Here is an 18,247-nt window from a genome sequence, read left to right as displayed (position 1 = left end):
CTTCCTGCAGGATGGCAAAGTCATTTGGGAATTTAATGACTGCCCCTAGCTTGCAGTTATCAAAACTTAGTCACCCAGAGTTCTTTGGTATTGGTTTGTACTTCAGAAAAGTAGATGCCAAATAGGAGAGGGCCCAACACAGATCCCTGGAGGACTCCACTGGTGACCAATCCCTCTATGGAGGTAACTTCTGCTATTTTGATTTCTCTGCATCCTGTCTGTGAACCATTTTTCAATCAAACGAGTGATGTAGGGGTTCATTCCCAGTTTGTTGCTTTTCTGCTGTTCCTGAGTATCCATTTTCTACTATGTCTGAGTATTTAAATCCAGGTCTCCTCTTCCCCGTCCTTGCTGCAAAGCAGGCAGTCACTACAACGCTTTCAACTTTGCTTGGGAAGCAGTTTCATGAGGGATAAAAGTGAAGGGGGTGTGGGATACCAAGGACAGGCACTATCACATAAATATCAAGGAGATTCTTGACCTGATCTTGGCACTCCACTCTCTGAACCATGTTTGCTCCTCTAGACATCTTCAAGCGGTTACAAACAGTACTACAGTCATATGGTACATCAGCAATCAAAGATGAACTAGGTCATATCCCCTTTGTAGACTAGACATGTTAGCTTGGGGTATAGTTTCACAGCACAGTCTCCCTCTGCAGGTATATTATATTTGTCAGAGCAAAATTATGACAGACATGCTGAACAAGACTAGGGCAGAACCTAACAAATGGAAAGGAGATCAGTTCTTACAAGATTTGATCCATCTGTGTGGAATTCCTGAAATAGACATCTTTGCCTCCTTTCTGAATAATCCACTGGCAAGATTGTGTTCCAGGACTCCACGCAAGAAGGCCTGGTAGACAGACGCCTCTTCCTTTCCTTGGACATGAATGTTTCTGTATGCTTTTCCACCCATACCACTATTATCCAGGATACTTCTGAAGATTCAGAAGAAATCCCCCAAGATGATTACGGTGACTCCCGTATGGTCAAGGCAACCATGGTTCTCCCTTCTTTTGGAAATGGCAAGCAGTAATTACCAAACGGTTCGTCACAGCTTGGATCAACTCGCAGAAGAACAAGGATGTTTGATTCACTCCAGCATGTCATCTTCAGTTGACTGCCTGAATGATAGGGTGTTAATCCCTTTTAGGCACCTGTTTACTAAGGACTAAGGATGTGCAGCAGGTACTAATGGAGGCAAGAAAGCCTTCTACCACAAAATCGTATATTAGCAAATGGAAAAGGTTTTCTACTGGGTGCCAGCAATATAACCAACGCCCAATTCAGGGCTAGTTGTTCTCTGATTTTACAGTATTTGTGCGAGTCAGAGTTCATTTATTGGCCATTTCAGCATGTCTGCCCATGGATGATCCTCTTTTAGTTCAGTCTCATGTCAAAATATTTTTGAAAGGGGTTTTGCATGTGAAGTCTCCAGGAAAACCAGTGGCACCTCCATGGTGTTTTAATTGTGTCTGAAAAGCTAACGCTTTCTCCATTTCAACCAGATAATCTGGCTGACTTGAGGTTCTTAACAGGGAAAACAGTCTTCTTTATTGTTCTGACTTCTGCAAGAAGTGCATTTGAGTTGCAAGCTCTTATGGTGAGTCAATCCCATCTCATTTTATATAGGGATAGGGTTTCTTTGAGAACTAATTCTTCTTTTATGCCTAAAGTAGTATCATAGTTTACTTTAAGCTAAACTATCTGTCTCCCCTGTTTTCTTTCCTGAACTTAAAAATGAGGGGAAAGGGATACTCATACCTTGGATGTCCACAGACAACTCTGGTACTGTCTTGATCGAACTAAATCTTTCAAGTCTTTAGATCAATTCATGTTTTGTGAAGGTAAGAATGGACAACCTGTGTCCAAACAAGCAGTTTTCAAATGGTTGTCTAAGGTTATTATCCTTTGTTATACTTACTGTAACAAAACTAATCCAGGCAAGGTCAAGGCCCAACTCTATTAGGGCCTTGGCTTCATCTATGGCTTTTTTTGAAAGGATTAGATTCTAGAAGTATCCTAGAAGTTCCAACTTTGTCATCTGTTACAAAGCAGTATAAGCTTGATTTGTTCTCTAGTTCCATATCAAGCTTTGCTAGGATCATACTCCTGGACTCATCTGCTTCCAGCTCCCAAATGTAGTCAGCAAAGATAGTCTACCCATATAGCTAAGGCAACTGCAGGAGGGATCAGTATGGTTAACACAGTGAAGTTGTGTAAGTTGAACTTGCCATAACAGTATATGCTTGTTTGATCACTGCTGCATTAGCTGTTGCCTCCATTCACCCCACTTTTTTTTTTTTTTTTTTTTTGTGTGGACATTTTTATTTTTGTTCCTAGCATTGTTTTCATGGTTCAGCCTTCCTTTGTCTGCTGGCAGGAAAACTCTGACAGGCTTTGTGCCCAAATGTGTCTTTTATTCGTCTCAGCTCGAGCTGCTTGACACTTTGGGCAAGTGGAGGTTTCACTGAAGCGTTGGAAACTGGCCAGCTGTTATATCCTTGGTATAACCCTGTATCCTCTGAGAAGGAAATCAAGTTGCGTATGTTTGACTTGCTTGGGCACTTTACTCTAAAGAACTGAAGATTAGAGATTAGGCTGTAAACACAAGGATTGTTAGGGTGGGATAGTTTTCTTCAGACTTAAGGTAACCGGTGTATGCTCTAAGTGAGATGGCTAGGTCCCAAGAGAAGCAGTAGGGATTTGATAAAAAAGGATCCTTCCCATCCAGATCAGCCAATAATCAGTTGAGTTATGCAGGGTTCCAAGCAAAAGATAGATTAGTGTTCTCTCTAATTTGAGGTCAGGAGTTCACAGTTTTCAGGTAAATGTAACTTGGTTCAGTGCCAAGAAGTGCAGTTACAGTGAGTGCTGCAAATATCCCCTGAGTTTATTTTGATAAGAGAAGCTAACCTCAGGGATTCAAGTTTCGCTGCTTAGACTTGAGCAGGCCAGGTCATGTTCCTCAGGCAAAAACATTCTCTGGGTGACCATGCAGGCTGGATTACATTACCTGTCTGCCACCCGGAGGAGCACAGCCAGTTGTTTGGTAGCAGTGAAGACCTCAGTAGACAATAATGCTGCCCTTTTATGAGTGCTTTCTGTCAAGCACAAATCTTAAGTCCAGCTTGCTGTTATTTATTGTTTAGCTTTTGCCCTTCTCTCCCAAATCCACAGAGATTTACATCAGATGAGTGCTTGTGTGGAGCAAGGTGACTGGGACTTATGAGGTAAGGCACACAAGTCAAGAAAAGGGTCTCACATTCTTACTACAGTCTACAAGGAACTCAGTGAGACCACTTGCACTGGACTCTTAAAAGGACATGTGGAGGGTTTAGATGGTTTAATCTTTGTTGCAGCATTTTGCATTCCACAGGTTTAGGTTACAGTGGTAAGTCAGATGGATTCAGTACAGTTTGTGATATAGTGTAGAGATCAAAAGACTGGCCACGACACCAAGTCAGAAGTCACCACATCTAGCTAGAACACACCAAGGTCAAGGTATGCCATAAATGGTTACAGAACTACCCAAGTAAAGCAGTGTGCCTTCATGTAATACAAAGGAATTTGTGAACCAGATTGTGAATTCATTATCAAGTCAAACATCAAAACCATGCAAAGCCAGCCCATTTGTGGACCCAACATCACCCGGCATTAGAGTATGCATCACTGTGTTCAGTTTTACAAGAGAAATGTACACAGTAACCAAAACAAGAACCAGACCCCTGCATTCATAACACACACATTTGCTTCTAGTGCCTTTGTCCAGTGACACTTTAGAATATTATTTTCAACAAATACTGAAAACATCTGTGGGGATTTCAGAGGAATGAAAGAGGAAACTCCAGGATGAAGTTCTCCAAGTAGCATTTGCTGCCCTGGGTCACAGGAAAATGATAGAAGATTGAATATCAGATTTACACCTGAAGAGTTGCAAGTAGTAGGTGAGTAAACACAAATGACTGTTCATGTACAAAAAAAAATAATGGCAGACATTGTAGAATGATTGCTGTCCAGGAAATTGAGTGATTTCAAAATAATGACATGCAAATATACATCTAGAAGTAAGAATTAAGAAAGTTAAAACACATTACCATTTAGAGTGTGCAAACACAAGAGAGAAAAAAACAGTAAAGTTAGTGACTGGTGTCTTGCAGTATAAAAGTATATAGTACACAAAACAAAATGCATAAATTGTGCAGTGTCTAAGGCAGTCATAACAGTGGTAGACAAATGCATTAATTCAAGAGTGATTATCTTAATTGATATGAACTAGTTCTCTAAAGGTGATTGGTAGAAAAAAGATTCTTGAACATTATTGGTGACAGAGTACAAACTAGGATAAAAGTTTTCCCCCTTGATGAAAAACTGCTGCATAACAGTTTTTGTTGGAAGTTCTGTGAAAATTTAAGTGACCAAATGAAAATATTTGCAGAACTAGCTGATAGATCCTGCTTCCATTAACAATAATGTAATGCCCAAAACATTCAGGCGAAATCTGGGAAAAAATGGCAGCCAAGAGAGTCCTCCGTAAAGGTGACACAAAGCCTGGTGGTTAAAAAGCAAGCAGCTGCAGTGGGAAATACTTCAGATAGGATGAAATGTGAAACTTTACTGTCAAAGTTTAGAACTGTAGTTACTAGTATTTGTGTCATTCGGCTTTTCCCGGTTAGGGGTCGCCACAGCGGAACTCCGGTCCGCAAAATGATTGTCAGTAGATTTTTACTTGCTGGCTTGCCAGGCCTAACGCACAACCTTCAACAAAGGAACGCCCATTTACGCATATCGCCACACAGAAGACACTCTAACTGAGAATCGAACGGGCAACGTATAGCTGCTATAAAGAAATATGGTTCAAATAAAAATTACTAGCACTGGATCTGATGTTTTTTCAGTCCATTCCTCAACAGATGGGGCTCCGATCCAACTTTGGCCACTTCAAAAATTTGGATCTGGTGCTCAGGCTTCTCCCCTTATCCATAATACCTCTGTGCAGAAAATGCTACCTCTGATCTCATTTGCCGCTTTCTGTACTGGACAGATCTTTGGTGCTTGGCTATAGTGGTTGTTTTTTTTTTTTCTAGGATTTTTCTTATTTCATTCCCTTCAGGTAAGTGTCTTCACTTTTTTTCTTTTCCTCCCTTGTAGTCTCTCATAATCTCTCACTCTCTATAGAGAAATTATTTATGTATATACGTGTATGTGTGTGTGTGTGTGTGTGTGTGTGTGTGTGTATATCTATATATATATATATATATATATATATATATATATATATACACACACACACACACACACACACACAAAATGGGTCTACTTTGATAGAAAACACATTTCACTGAAACTCATTTCGTCAAAGCCTCATTTCACTGAAAATGAATTGCCTGAGCCCAATTCACTGAAAGCACACTTCACTGAAAACTCATTTGACTGAAATTATTTTAGTCTAAACAGGTGTATGTCCTGTTCCCCACTGTAGTGCAATCCAGGAGTTAGTATACATAGTTAGGGGAGTGGGGGGCATAGCCCCCCCACACACATAGTTTGGATATATATTATCCTTTATTCATTCGACTTGTAAGTATCCATGTTTATGGTTTACAACATTTAAAATAGGTGGGAGGTTTTGTATGCATAATTCTTATAATAATTTTTAACACAATGTTTATTGTATTAATTGTTGATAGGATGCATTATATATTTTTAATGTTTTAAGTATGGGTTAATTTTAGGGATCAACATAATATTTAGGATGATGAAATATAAATGGTCAACAACTATCTTTATTTACATGTGGGGGAATCAGGCACAGTGCACTTTAAGTATTAATTTGTGAATTGTTAATGAATGTGAGTCATTGATTGGTGAAGACAGTTATAAAAGTGAAGTATGGCAGTTTAAAAATGTTTTGATGAAATCTACTGTTGTAGATGAAAGCGCTTAACCAGACTTGCCATATTTTAACAGTGTCTTTAATAAAAGAATCAATTTTTATTTTCACTTCGTGCCTGTGCTTCGCATTTTGACTGGGACTGTTTGTTACCTTCGGGTGTTGTTGTGGTATAGAGTTCCTTTGGTGGGCAGAGGCCTGCCACCTCAACAAGGTGCTCCCTTTCAATCTACCCCCTGCCGCCCAAACCCTAACAACAGACTCATCAGACTATGCATGGGGGGCTCACTTGGCAGGGCAGTGCATTCAGGGCAAATGGAACCAGAGTCAGATGCACCTGCATATCAACCAAAAAGAAACGTTAGCTGTACAGAATTCCCTGACAGCCTTCAAGGACCGCATTCTTCCAGGACAGTTATTGGTAAGGACAGACAACACCACAGTTATGTGGTACATAAACTAGGAGGGGGGCACTCTACAGACTAACCATGGCTCTGTGGAACACAGCCTTGAGCTACCAAGTGCACCTACAAGCTCAATTCCTGCCAGGCAAGCTAAATTCACTGGCAGATAACCTAAGCAGAAATCTCATGGACCCACACGAATGGAAACTGGAACCAAAAATATTCAACCTCTTGAGGAACAAATGGGGGACTCTAGAAATAGACCTGTTTGCCTCCCCTCAGAACTACCAATTGGACAAATTCTGCACAAGGACTCCCCACAGTCAAGCATGGAAAGTGGATACCCTGTCCTTTACCTGGAAAAGCTTCTCGGTTTATGCATTTCCCCCTCTGCCTCTCCTTTCGAAGGTTCTGCTAAAGATCAAACCGAACAAACCAAGGACAATACTGATTGCACCAAACTGGCCACGCTGGCATTGGTACCCCCTCTTGCGCAGTATTATACTGCTGGAGCCATGGCACCTGCCTCAGACACCACACCAGCATTGGTACCCCCTCTTGCGCAGTATTATACTGCTGGAGCCATGGCACCTACCTCAGACACCTTCCCTGCTGTCCCACCAGGCGGGCCACATTTTGCACCCTCAGCTTCAAACCCTGAACCTTGCAGCCTGGCTAATCCCTTGAGCTCTCCAATAGCATCCCTCAGTAAGCAGGTGTTAGATGTTGTTCTGGAAGCAAGGAAGCCTAGCACTATAAAATTTTGTGCTGAAAAGGTACTGTTCCTGGAGCCAAACTCAGGGGATGGGCACAACAGTGCCTAGCTTACCTCATATTCTTCAGTACTTAACAGAAATGCTCCACAAGGGCCTATCCTTCTTGTCAATTAAAATTCATGCCTTTGCCATTTCAGCACATTATAATACAGAACCACCCCTCTTCTTTCACCCCCTGCTAAAGCAGAGGGGCCAAAAATTTAAGACCTCCCAGGCGAGCCCCTAATCTAGCCTGGGATCTTAACTTTGTATTGGAAAAACTCACTCTCCTTCCATTTGAAACAGCTGCAACTGCAGAGTTGAAATTCCTTTCTTGGAAAACAGCCTTCCTTCTAGCCACCACTTCTGCAAGAAGAGTGTCTGAATTACGGGCCCTCATGGCAGTGGAACCCTTCATTATCTTCCATGCAGACAGGGTTTCCCTCAGGACCAGTCCTTCCTTTATGCCCAAGGTGGTGTCTAGTGTGTCCCTAAATCAGTCCATTGATTTGCCTACTTTGTTCCTGAACCCACAAAACAAAGGTGAATGAATACTGCACTCTTTGGACATGCACAGACAACTTAGATTTTATTTGGACAGGACCAAGCCTCAGAAAATCTGAACAGCTGCTAGTTGGCTTTGCTGCAAGGACAGAGGGGAAGGCCATTTCAAAGCAAACCATTTCTAAATGGATAGCCCATTGCATTCATTTCTGCTGTAAGCACCATGGAAAAACTACCCCACAGGGGATAAGATCACATTCCACCAGGGCTGCATCTTCCTCTACAGCCTTCCACAGAGGAGTCCCTACCAGGGACATCCTAGAAGCTGCTACCTGGACCTCTGTACATACCTTCACCAAGCATTACTACATGCCTGTTTTTTCTAAATCCAGAGCTGGTTTTGCCACTGCAGTCTTCCAGGGCTTAATAGCTGATCCTAATGCTCTCTCAATTCCTCCTCCCTTCCTTAGCTTTGGAAATCAACCCAAATGTAATAACTACAACAGTGAAACACGAAGAACATAATACAGTTGTGTACACTTAACATAAATGTAGATGTTCAGATGTATTCACCGTTGCAGTCCTGGTTACCCTCCCTCCAGCCCCCTGACTTCTTTTGGCTCTACCTTCCTTCTTTGGTGTATTTAAGCTTTCTGGTGTATTTGTTTTTTGTTGGTGGTGTAACCTAACATATAATTGCTTCCCATTATGGGGGCACCTGACATCCTGGGCAAGAAAAACTGATGTAATGGCGTTGGCTGCATGTTTTATACCCTGGCGACCTGACGTCATGGAAGAAGAAACAGCATCCGACGCAGGAATCCAAGACTTTGATATTCAGGCCAGCTGAGGGTTACCTGCAGGCAGATAACCCAAATGTAATGAGTGTAACAGTGAATACACTCGAACATCTACATTTTATGGTAAGTGTACACAACTGTACTTTTCTCAGACGCCCTTCCTTTGAATCTGTTGCTAAAGCTGATATAGAATTTTTGTCATGGAAGGTGTTATTTTTGGTGGCTTTTACTTCTGATAGCAGAATTTCTGAATTACATGCTCTTTTGTTAAAACCGCCCTGTCTAGTTTTTCACAAAAACAAGAAAGAACCAGTCCATCTTTTTCTCCCTAAAATAGTTTCTGAATTGTCTTAATAAGACCATAAACGTGTGCATTTTCTTCCCAGATTTCTTGAACAATGAAGAATATACCTTACATTTATTAGATGTTCACCAGTTGTGTGTGTTTGCATCAGACAAAATCTTTCAGAAAATCAGATCAAGTTGTCTCCATTTCTAAAGCCAGATTGGGAAAAGTGGTATCTAAGTTCACATTATCTCATTGGCTGCCTCAGTGAGTTTCTCTTGTTTGCCAAGAGGAGGAGTTCTCACTCCCTTTGACCCTTAAGGTTTTTACACAAGATCTGTCCTATTTTACAGTCTTCTTCTCTAGTGTTCCAATTGATGACATGTTCTGCAGCTACCTGGTCAAAATTCCATACCTTTGCCTCACTTATAAATTAGATATCATTTTCAGATCCAGAGCTTACTTTGGTTCAGCTGTGCTCAGTAATATCCTTCCATTTGGCCTCCTGAATACAAAAGTAGCTGGGGCCTCTGTCCCATTTGTTGAAGTATGGATCGAAAAGACATCATCAAATACTAAAGTTATGTGCTTACCATAATGATTGATCTATGTTGTATTCCATCCATTCTTCAACTACCTGCCCTCCATCCCTCTCGTTTTCTTTTCTAAAATTGTTTTTTCCCATGTTCTCATTCTGAGATGCATCTAGTTGACCTTGCCTTGGCTACTGAAGGTTAACTGTTTTTTCACTTATTTTTATTGTGGATTCTCTCCCTTTCCCTTTAAAATAAATTTTTCCATCATTTGCTCCGAAAAAAATTTTTTTTTTTGGGTGGGTAAACTGAGGTAGCATGTTCTAAGCGTGGGAATTATGGGTAGGGGAGGAGCCTGAGCAATGGATCTGAAGTGTTGAAGTGGCTGAAGCCAGATTTGAGGTCTGATCTGAGACCCATCTGATGATGAATGGATGGAATACAACAGAGATCTAGTGTTATGTTAACTTTCTTTTACCTTACTTGTTAATTACCCTGTTCATTACTGCATTGAAGAAATTGTTACATTTTCACAAAATTCAGAAGCCACAGTTAACTACACTGTAAATTACTGGGTATGTCTAACACAGATGCAAATGTATTAACTGTAATTTTTATATGTAACTACTGGAATGGGTGACACTGGTGCCTTCAAAGTGTATTTGTTCATTCTGTGCTCTCATCTATTTTAGGGTCATGTGGTAAAACAAACTTGAGAACCAAAACAAGTATTAACTCTACTAACTTAAAACTAAGTCTACTAACTTAAAAGACGTAGTGCTTGAATGACAAGCAACTACGTTCAACATAAAAACCTTCAACAACGTTAAGCACTTTTATTCACCGTATTTTTGGAACTTCATCAGAACAATAAGCACAAATTTAAAGGCAGGTTTAAATAATATACCATTTAAGAAATGTGATAAAATCCAATTGATTTGACAAGTCAATTAAATAAACAAAATTTAATTAAGCCTCATAATACTTTAAAACAGAATATATGGATCAGGTATCATTTAACCTTGGAAAATTAGTAGCATCCATTCTAAGCTGCAGTTTGAGTTCACATTTTTCCAGATGCTCATCTGCAGTAAAACCTCAAGGGTCACCAATAACCTGCTCAATAACCATAAAACCAAAATAATGTGTCTTATGCATTTCTAAATATTTAAACTATGTATTTTGTACCTCTATTCTTCCTAATGTCAAGTAAGTGTTCAGAAATGTAGCCCTTCAGTTTCCTGGATGTTTTTCCTATATAAAATGTAGGGCATATTTAACATTTAGCTAAATAGACTAGCTGTTTAGAGTTGCAAAGAGAAGGGCCATTGATTCTGAATGTTTTTCCCCCTGATCTGAAAACTATCACTAAAAATAATCAAACACTGGGAGCAGCAGCCACATCTAAACATACCAGTAACTCTTTTTTCCCATTCCTTGTCAGTATATCCTTATTCTTTTCCAAATAATTCTTGAATTATATTTTTTCTAAAGATAACACAAGGGTTTTCACCCACTTTGTCCGGTAAATTGTCAGTAGTAAAACGGGCCCAATTCTTATAAAGAACATGCATTATGGCATTGCTGTCAAGTGTAAATGTAGTAATAAACATTTTATTATTGCCCTCATGTTTAGGTTTCAAACCCAACAAATTTGTATTTGCATTATTAGCACTTAAAATAGGTGGATGAACCCCGATATTTTTCCTTTTGGTAACCACTTCCTGTCTAATTTCCTTCAAATTAGATGGATAACCCCTTTTATGAAACATATCTATTAAGGTACATCTGTGGTTGAATAAAGAAGAATTTTTACACTGGAACTGTCTGCCATTTTTTGGACCATGAATGTTTCTACATATCTATTAAGATGTCGCATTGTTGATGAAATGCATCATCCTCAGATATGATTCTGGCTAAACGAACCAGTTGTCCCCTTGACAACTGCCTTCTTTTTGTACATGGGGTGCCAGCTATGTAGAAAGAAGTTGGAAAATGTGGATTTCCTATTTATACTAGAAATATATTTCTGATGGTCAAAATCCTTTCTCAATTCAGTATCCAAATACGCATTTTTTTCTCTGCTAAAATTGTCTGAATTAAAAAAAAAAAAAGAACTGTATTGTTAATGTATTCAACAAATTCTTTTAGCTCGCTGATGGTATCAGTCCATAAAATATGTTGTCTAAGAACTTCGTATAAAGTGCTCAAGAATTTTTAAAACAAATGTTGCTGTTCCCAATGTGCCAGCACAGGACGCTCCCTTTTCAACCCGTTTTTTGTTTAAAAAGTTGTCCTTCAAAATAAATAAAATTATTTTTGTCAAAACAATTTCCATTAAAACTGTGAATAATCCAAATGCTCATAATAAAACTCTTCGAACCACTGGAGGCCTATGTCGTAGTATTACAGAATATGAATTCTGTACATCGATGGATGCAAAGATTGCATCAACCATAAACTGCATCTGATTCACCTTACTTAAAAAATGCCAAGAGTCTTTACAATTGTGTACCAAATTATCCATCCCACTTTTTAATGTTTCAGTCAAAAGTTTGGCTATACAAGATGTCTTAGCCCTAGTTGCATCAACAGTAGATCTAAGGGGAGGATTCTCAAGAGACTTATGAATTTTAGGAATTCCGAATATACCAGAAATAACTGGTTTGTCCTTCCTCATGCAATCAAACTCTTTCTTTGTAATCTGTCCCTGCATCAACATATCTTCAAATAGTATATAAATTCTAGAAAAAGCAATATTAATCTCATTGTGGGACATTTCAGTTAATCAAGCTTCCATTAAAAGAATATTCGTACATCCCGAGTAATCTTCACTCTTCATAATAGTGAGTCAGCCCCCTTTGTCTGGTTTCATAACTATAATATTCTTGTCACTACAAATGTTTTTGAGCAACAACAAATCAAAACCAGACATGTTATACAATTTAAATGCACTGGGTTGACCGAAAATATACCTAAAGTCCATTTCATAAATTCTTTCAGACATATGCAAATTATGATTTAAACAGGCTGGGTCTATGCAAACCATTATTGTACTCACTGGGGCCATTAGTTGAAAACTGTAAAACTAAGTTCAGCTTACAAGTAAACAATTTTAAGTCTGTTAAAACGTCCACATCATCAGTTCTTCCAGTCATCACAAATACTTGTATTTTTGAAATGGCACTGTTTGAGAGAGATTCACCATGTTTCCTAATTCATCCTCTGTCACAGCAAACAAGTGACAGCTAGAGTGCTCACACTTCTGGTTGTCCATGTACTTTATTACCTAACTTTGAGCCAGTACCACACAGATAAAATATTTTTTGTAGGGGAAGCCTACCCACCATGAGGATGGGGCTTTGCTTTCTACATCTGTCTGTCTTTATTATTATGAGGGTTAATCAAACTGATTACTGATGGGCAGTGTAAAACCTCTTTCACCGTTTGTTTGAAGTGCACCAACCTTGGACCACACAGATCCCACTATCAAACCAGTATTATGATTTTGCTCCATTGTGCAGCAAGAAATGAAATACAAGCAAATGATGTTATGCTGAAATAAGTGTGATTTGAGTTTAGATGCTTCAGGCAAGGGGGGATGTAAGCAGTCTTCATGGTCATACTTCTGATAAACTCAGGCATCCCAAAAATCCTGTCAGAGGCTCTTTTTTCATGCCAGTATATACATGCCTGGTTTTGGGGAAACCTTTTCAGTAGGTTTACTGTCAGGATTATTTGTTGTGAAGTCTGTTGTGTGCCCTCCTCGTTTCTGTGCTTAGGGATGTGCATGCTTCATGTTGGCTCATGCCATGGCATCATACATGAGGTTAAAAAAGCCTGTGGCCTCAACACTTCTCAATTCTTGCATGTCGAGGTCACAGTTCAGACCTCCATCTTAATGATCTTTGTGTGTAGGTTCCCATGTTTGAGGCATCAAAAATACAATCCCCAATAGTCTTGACGTGGCTACTTTAAGGTCAGGCACTAATGCCTGCACCAGGACTGGCTGAGTAATGCATCGAGAAAGAGAATAACATCAAGGATTGCCATAACTGCTGTTGGATTTATCTGGTCATTTTAAAATGGGCAGGAATTGCTAGGATCTTAACAGTTGCAAGGTGGCAGTCCTAGAAAGTGGTGAGCTGAGGGACTGGCAGTTTAAAACAAACAAAATTCCTTAAAGGCAATTTGGCCGAGGTACCAGACACACCAGTAAAGTTTACTTGATTGCAGTTATTGTTTCCTTGGCTATTATTTTGTTTTTTGGTGGTTTTGTTGAAATATTTGGATTGGCAGTATACTGACTACAGATACATTTTCTAAGAGGTTAGGATTGCAGTTCATGACAACTCTTGTGAAAATACGAAGATTATTCAGTTAGGGTATTGAAGATCCTCGCAGCATTATGTGTTTTGTGGGCACTAAAGTAGATGATTCTATGAACAGCTCCACATATATTCATGACATGAGTACCTGGGTGATGGTACTTTTGAGTGGTATTAGCAGTTTGTTACAGGGCATCTATTTAAGTAGGTTTTGTGAATGTTTTAAGACATTGTGGTGCTAACTGTTAAAATTCTTTATCTTTGTTCTGGTATTTTATTCCCTTTAGCCAGATTGCACATCAAGTGCCCACATTGTCTTTCACAGTATGTTCCTGTAACTAGTTGCTCTCTCATGTAACAGTGTGACTATGTGCACATTGTTTTTCTATTGTAAAAGAAAACTAGTATGTTCACATTTCCCCTATCTGTTCATTTAATATTGGTCAATTTGTAGAAAGAAAAGCTGTCTTGTTTGTATGACCTATGCAGTTCTGAATTCCTTGTCTTGAGAATCCATGCTTCTGTTATGGCCATCAGTACTAGTGGTAGTATCTGTTTGTGAGGGGACTTTGGTTCACCTGAACCTTAAGCTGAATGCTTTGCTCCTGACCACACTGTGGTAGCCAGGTCTGAAGTTATCCCACCTCTTGATACCAGAGAGTTGTCTACCACAACTGCATATTCAGCAGCGACACTGCTTTTTCAATGAGGCATTTACTATGGATGCTAACCTTTTGTATGTTTGTGATGGACCTTGTTCTGCAAATCACTGTCCAACCAGTTTTGGAGTTTGTGCTTTTTATACTTATTTCTGAAACCTCATTTTTGCATGTTTCAGCTCTGTGCTACTTGTTGGAATGTTTTTATGCACTCTGAAGTTGCAGACTGGAAGACATTTTCTATAGTGCTAACCTGTATTGTGTTCTAAAACTGTACAGCTTGCACTAGCTAAAAACACACTGGTTAGGCTCGGACATTTGGCTTCTTCTATATCGTAGTGGTATTTTTTGCTCTTTCTGACTGAGGATGTGTTCATGTTCATCCATCATTGTTTTTGAAGCGCACACACACTATATCTGAAACACTGGCAGCTGAGAGACACAAGTGTGGGTCATGTCAGGGTTCAGAGGAGCTGTCTATTAAAGGTTCTCTGTAGTAGTTTAGAAAACTGCAGCACTAAAAAGTAAATGAAATGGTAAGCCATGTAGTTCTCTCTCCTTTTTAGTGGTAAAGAGGTCTGTGTTTGTGTTGCTGCTGTTTTCTGAAGGGTGGCTGTGGAATAAATCTCATACTGACGAGTTAGATATAACTGCGCAAGAGGCACTGTTGAAGCAACAGATCACTGAATGAGTGTTAACTGATTATTTGAATAAAAAGGTTCTTGGGAAAAGACGTAAATGTAATTTAATCTGATGCTGCAACCCTTCAGGGTAGGTTGTATTTCTCTAGGCGGTGTATATTAGGAACTGGACGGATTTCAGTGAATATTGTTTCACTGAATTACAGTGCAGTAAATCATTGTACCACTTGTTACATGCTGTAGATTTTAAGAACTAATGTACAAGGTCCAGAACAGTGATGCACTAATTGTTGTCTCTCAGTGCTTTACCTTTGTGTTGTTGGGTTGTTTTCTGTGCAAGTCCCTGGGATGCTTTCCCTTTCACTATGTGAGCTTTTTTCATTTTCCTTGTATCCCGAAAAACTTATGTAAGTTGGAATTGCTTCTTATCACCTTTGTTTGTGTGTGTGTATCAGGTGCTAGATTAATATCCTGTCCTGGAATGCTTTTCTACATTTACACACCCTTTACTTAATGGGATAAACTCCAGCTTCCTTCATCCCCTGATTTGGATAAAGTAGGTACAGAAGTTACGTTAACATGATCTATCAATGTCCTTGATTCCTTGGCATTTTATATTTACTTCCATTTTCTTGGAAGCCATCTTTCTAAAACAGGCATGGCAAAACAATGAAAATTGAAGTACAGGTATCTTGAAATAATTTTTTTTTTAATTTGACTGATTGCAGTAGGATTTGTGCATCAAAGTGAAGGAAGTTACAAGGGTGTTTTTTCTTAACTGGTTGTAATGCTCAGCCCAAGTGCTACTGTTTGGTGTATAGTTTTCTTTAATTTGGTAAAATGGTTGTCTTATAGACATAAAAGAAATTTAAAATCCATAAGAAAAATATTTGTTAGAGTACTCAAGTTGAAGTACTGTTTTATTGATTTTGTAATGAATTGTTACAATCAGACCTGTATGCTGTGGTTGTACTGAGGAGCTGCCCGTTGGTGACAAAACTTAAATTTGTTTTATTTTTCAGTATGAAGCAAAGGCACGTCTAGAGCAGTTATCAGGGAGCAGTTCCATCAGTTCTGCAGATTTGTTTGGAGAGCAGCAGTCCCATACCTCCGGTAGGTGTAAGGCAGTTGAAGCATTGGATTCTTATATATTCTACAATGTGATAGGAAGAGTCTTGATAAGGTAAGAATTCAGAGGGAGGCTCCGATATGAAAAGATTCCTACTGACTTCCTGTGGTTTTTGCTCGACTGGTATTTAGAGCAGTTTTCGGTATCTTTTTTTTCCAAGTACATGATTCACAGATGCTTCGCAAAGGGAGCTAATTGGTCAGAGATTGTTGGAGTTCCCTGTGTAAGCATGGCCTAGGATTCCAAGAACCTGTACTAATAAGTTTTATTAATCAGATACATAGAACTTCAGTGAAGACTTCTCTATGTGCTGGAAATTACAATTTTCCTAAAGTAAGTTTTTAAGATGTTTTGGAATTTATAGGTACCCTCCAGGCTTAGACTGTCTGTAATATGCAGGATCATTTTTTGAGGGTTTAAGTAGGTTTTAGTTGACTTTTGATATATGGGAATTTACTGTAAAAATGTGGATGCTCTGCTTTAGATATTGTGAGGGCTATCCTTTATTGTAATTGTTTAATTTAGTGAGGGGGTGAAAGTTGATCCCAACAGACAATTTTTCAGTCATGAACTGGTCCTTTAAGAAAGGCTCTCTTGCATAATTAAGTAGCTTATCACAGAACAGTGTCAAATGACAATTGTGTGCACTACGTTATTTTAATACATGTAGCACAATTTGGTTCTTTCATGTAGAATCAGAGGTACTTACTAGGTTTTTGATCTGTGAAAATCTTAAGAAGCTTAGTATTGTATTACCATGATAGTTTTTAGTCTTTATGTTTTCCATACAAATAACACATTGGTGGACAAAACAAGGATATGTGGGGTCATTTACTTGTGACCTGTATCCATGAGTGAAATGAGTGCTAAACCTGGAACAGATATTTAAGTTTCCCATCCATTCATCTAAATTACATTTAAACAGAGTAAGAGGAGTATACCTAGAGTGGAAGACTTTTCCTTAGAAGTATTCTCTGTAATATATACCTGTCCCTTCAACATGTTCTGTTTATATTGCAAAAAAGCTTGAGATCCCTTAAGCTGATGTTCATGGTAACACGGGACTTGCAAGTGTGTAATATGTCTGACAGGAGTGGGTCTGTTGAGGCTCTGTACATGAGACAGAGGTCACCTCTTAGTAGCCTGTATGAAACCGAGGAGAGGGATGATGCTTGGACATATTGTGCTTAGTTTTTGTGATTCAGAACATTGATACTTTTAATGAAAAATTGGTGTAGTCACTCTAGTTATGACATGTTTTTGCACAGGTACATACTGAATGGATGGGTCATTATATTCTCTGATCGGCCTGATGAGATCCAAGTACAGTGGAATGATTAAATCCCTGGACCTATACACGATACCTTTAAATATAAGCTGTACTATGAAGGAGGTCTTCCTTACATTAGTGGATACGTGGTAACCAAAGGACAGTTCGTTTTCGACATAGGTTCCCAGATCCTGGACTGCTGGATCAACTGTCTGGGGTGTGTTAATCTTATAGTTTCAGGACAGCCATGCTTGCCAAAGAATAAAACTGTACATTTCTTGACATTTAGTTTTAGTCCAGGGATTTGCCACTAGTTATTTGGGAAAGGCCCACTTGGAGTATTTGGGAGTCTTCTGGGGAGTTCATGATGACACCAGGTTTACAGTCATCTGCACTGTTGGTCTGCCATAAACCCTTAACATTTGATGTTCATCATGTTTCACTTTTGCAGTCATTACTCTTGGGTTATCCTGCTGGCAGGCTACCCTCAGTCGGCCAGAATTCCAAAGTCTAGGTCTGGTGTCGGTTGCTGTCGCCTCTTCCCTGACGTCAGTGCGCCAGGGGTATAAAAGATGAAGCCGACACCATTTTCTACAGTCTTTCTTGCCGCGCGGTGCCCGAAGCAAAAGCAGTTCGCAAGTGCCGGTCGGCCGACTCCTGAGATTTTCAAATCCGAATTTCAGAACCGAAGTCTTCATTAAAGCTAAGTACCCCATTGGGGAAACTTTTTCTTGCTCCAGACCGATGTCAGGAAAAAATTAACAATTGTATTTCTTGTGGGAAGCAAATACCTTATAAGGATTTTCACTCTTACTGTATTCCTTGCCTAGGCCCTGATCACAACGTTGCTAGCTGTCAGTTTTGTGCTAGATTTAACCAACGCACTATTAAGCGTCTGTTTGATTTTGCATTTCATTACTTTGGCCAAAGATTTAATTATATAATGCCATCGGAAAGCCGCCGACCGGAGTATACAAAAAACCGCAAGGGCTAGGAAAAGGATAGGCATCCGAGGTCCAAAACAGACGACGAGGCTTCCGCTA

The 18,247-nt window shown here is 39.4% G+C and overlaps 1 protein-coding gene across 4 annotated transcripts in view; it reads left to right on the top strand.

Annotated features, from left to right (window-relative positions):
- ARFGAP2 (ADP ribosylation factor GTPase activating protein 2) overlaps nt 1-18,247 on the top strand; it is a 722,347-nt gene that overhangs the window by 569,602 nt on the left and 134,498 nt on the right. For all 4 annotated transcript variants that reach the window (XM_044082689.1, XM_044082691.1, XM_044082688.1 and 1 more), the window contains one exon: nt 15,828-15,918. In XM_044082689.1, the coding sequence (XP_043938624.1) occupies nt 15,828-15,918 (91 nt within the window). The remainder of the gene's footprint in view (nt 1-15,827; nt 15,919-18,247) is intronic.

Source organism: Protopterus annectens, chromosome 9.part0 (genome assembly GCF_019279795.1).
Source record: "Protopterus annectens isolate FY-2018-M chromosome 9.part0, PAN1.0, whole genome shotgun sequence".
NCBI classification, from domain to species: Eukaryota; Metazoa; Chordata; order Ceratodontiformes; family Protopteridae; genus Protopterus; species Protopterus annectens.
The sequence above is the reverse complement of the archived record's forward strand: the minus strand, read 5'-3'. Positions and strand labels throughout refer to the sequence as shown.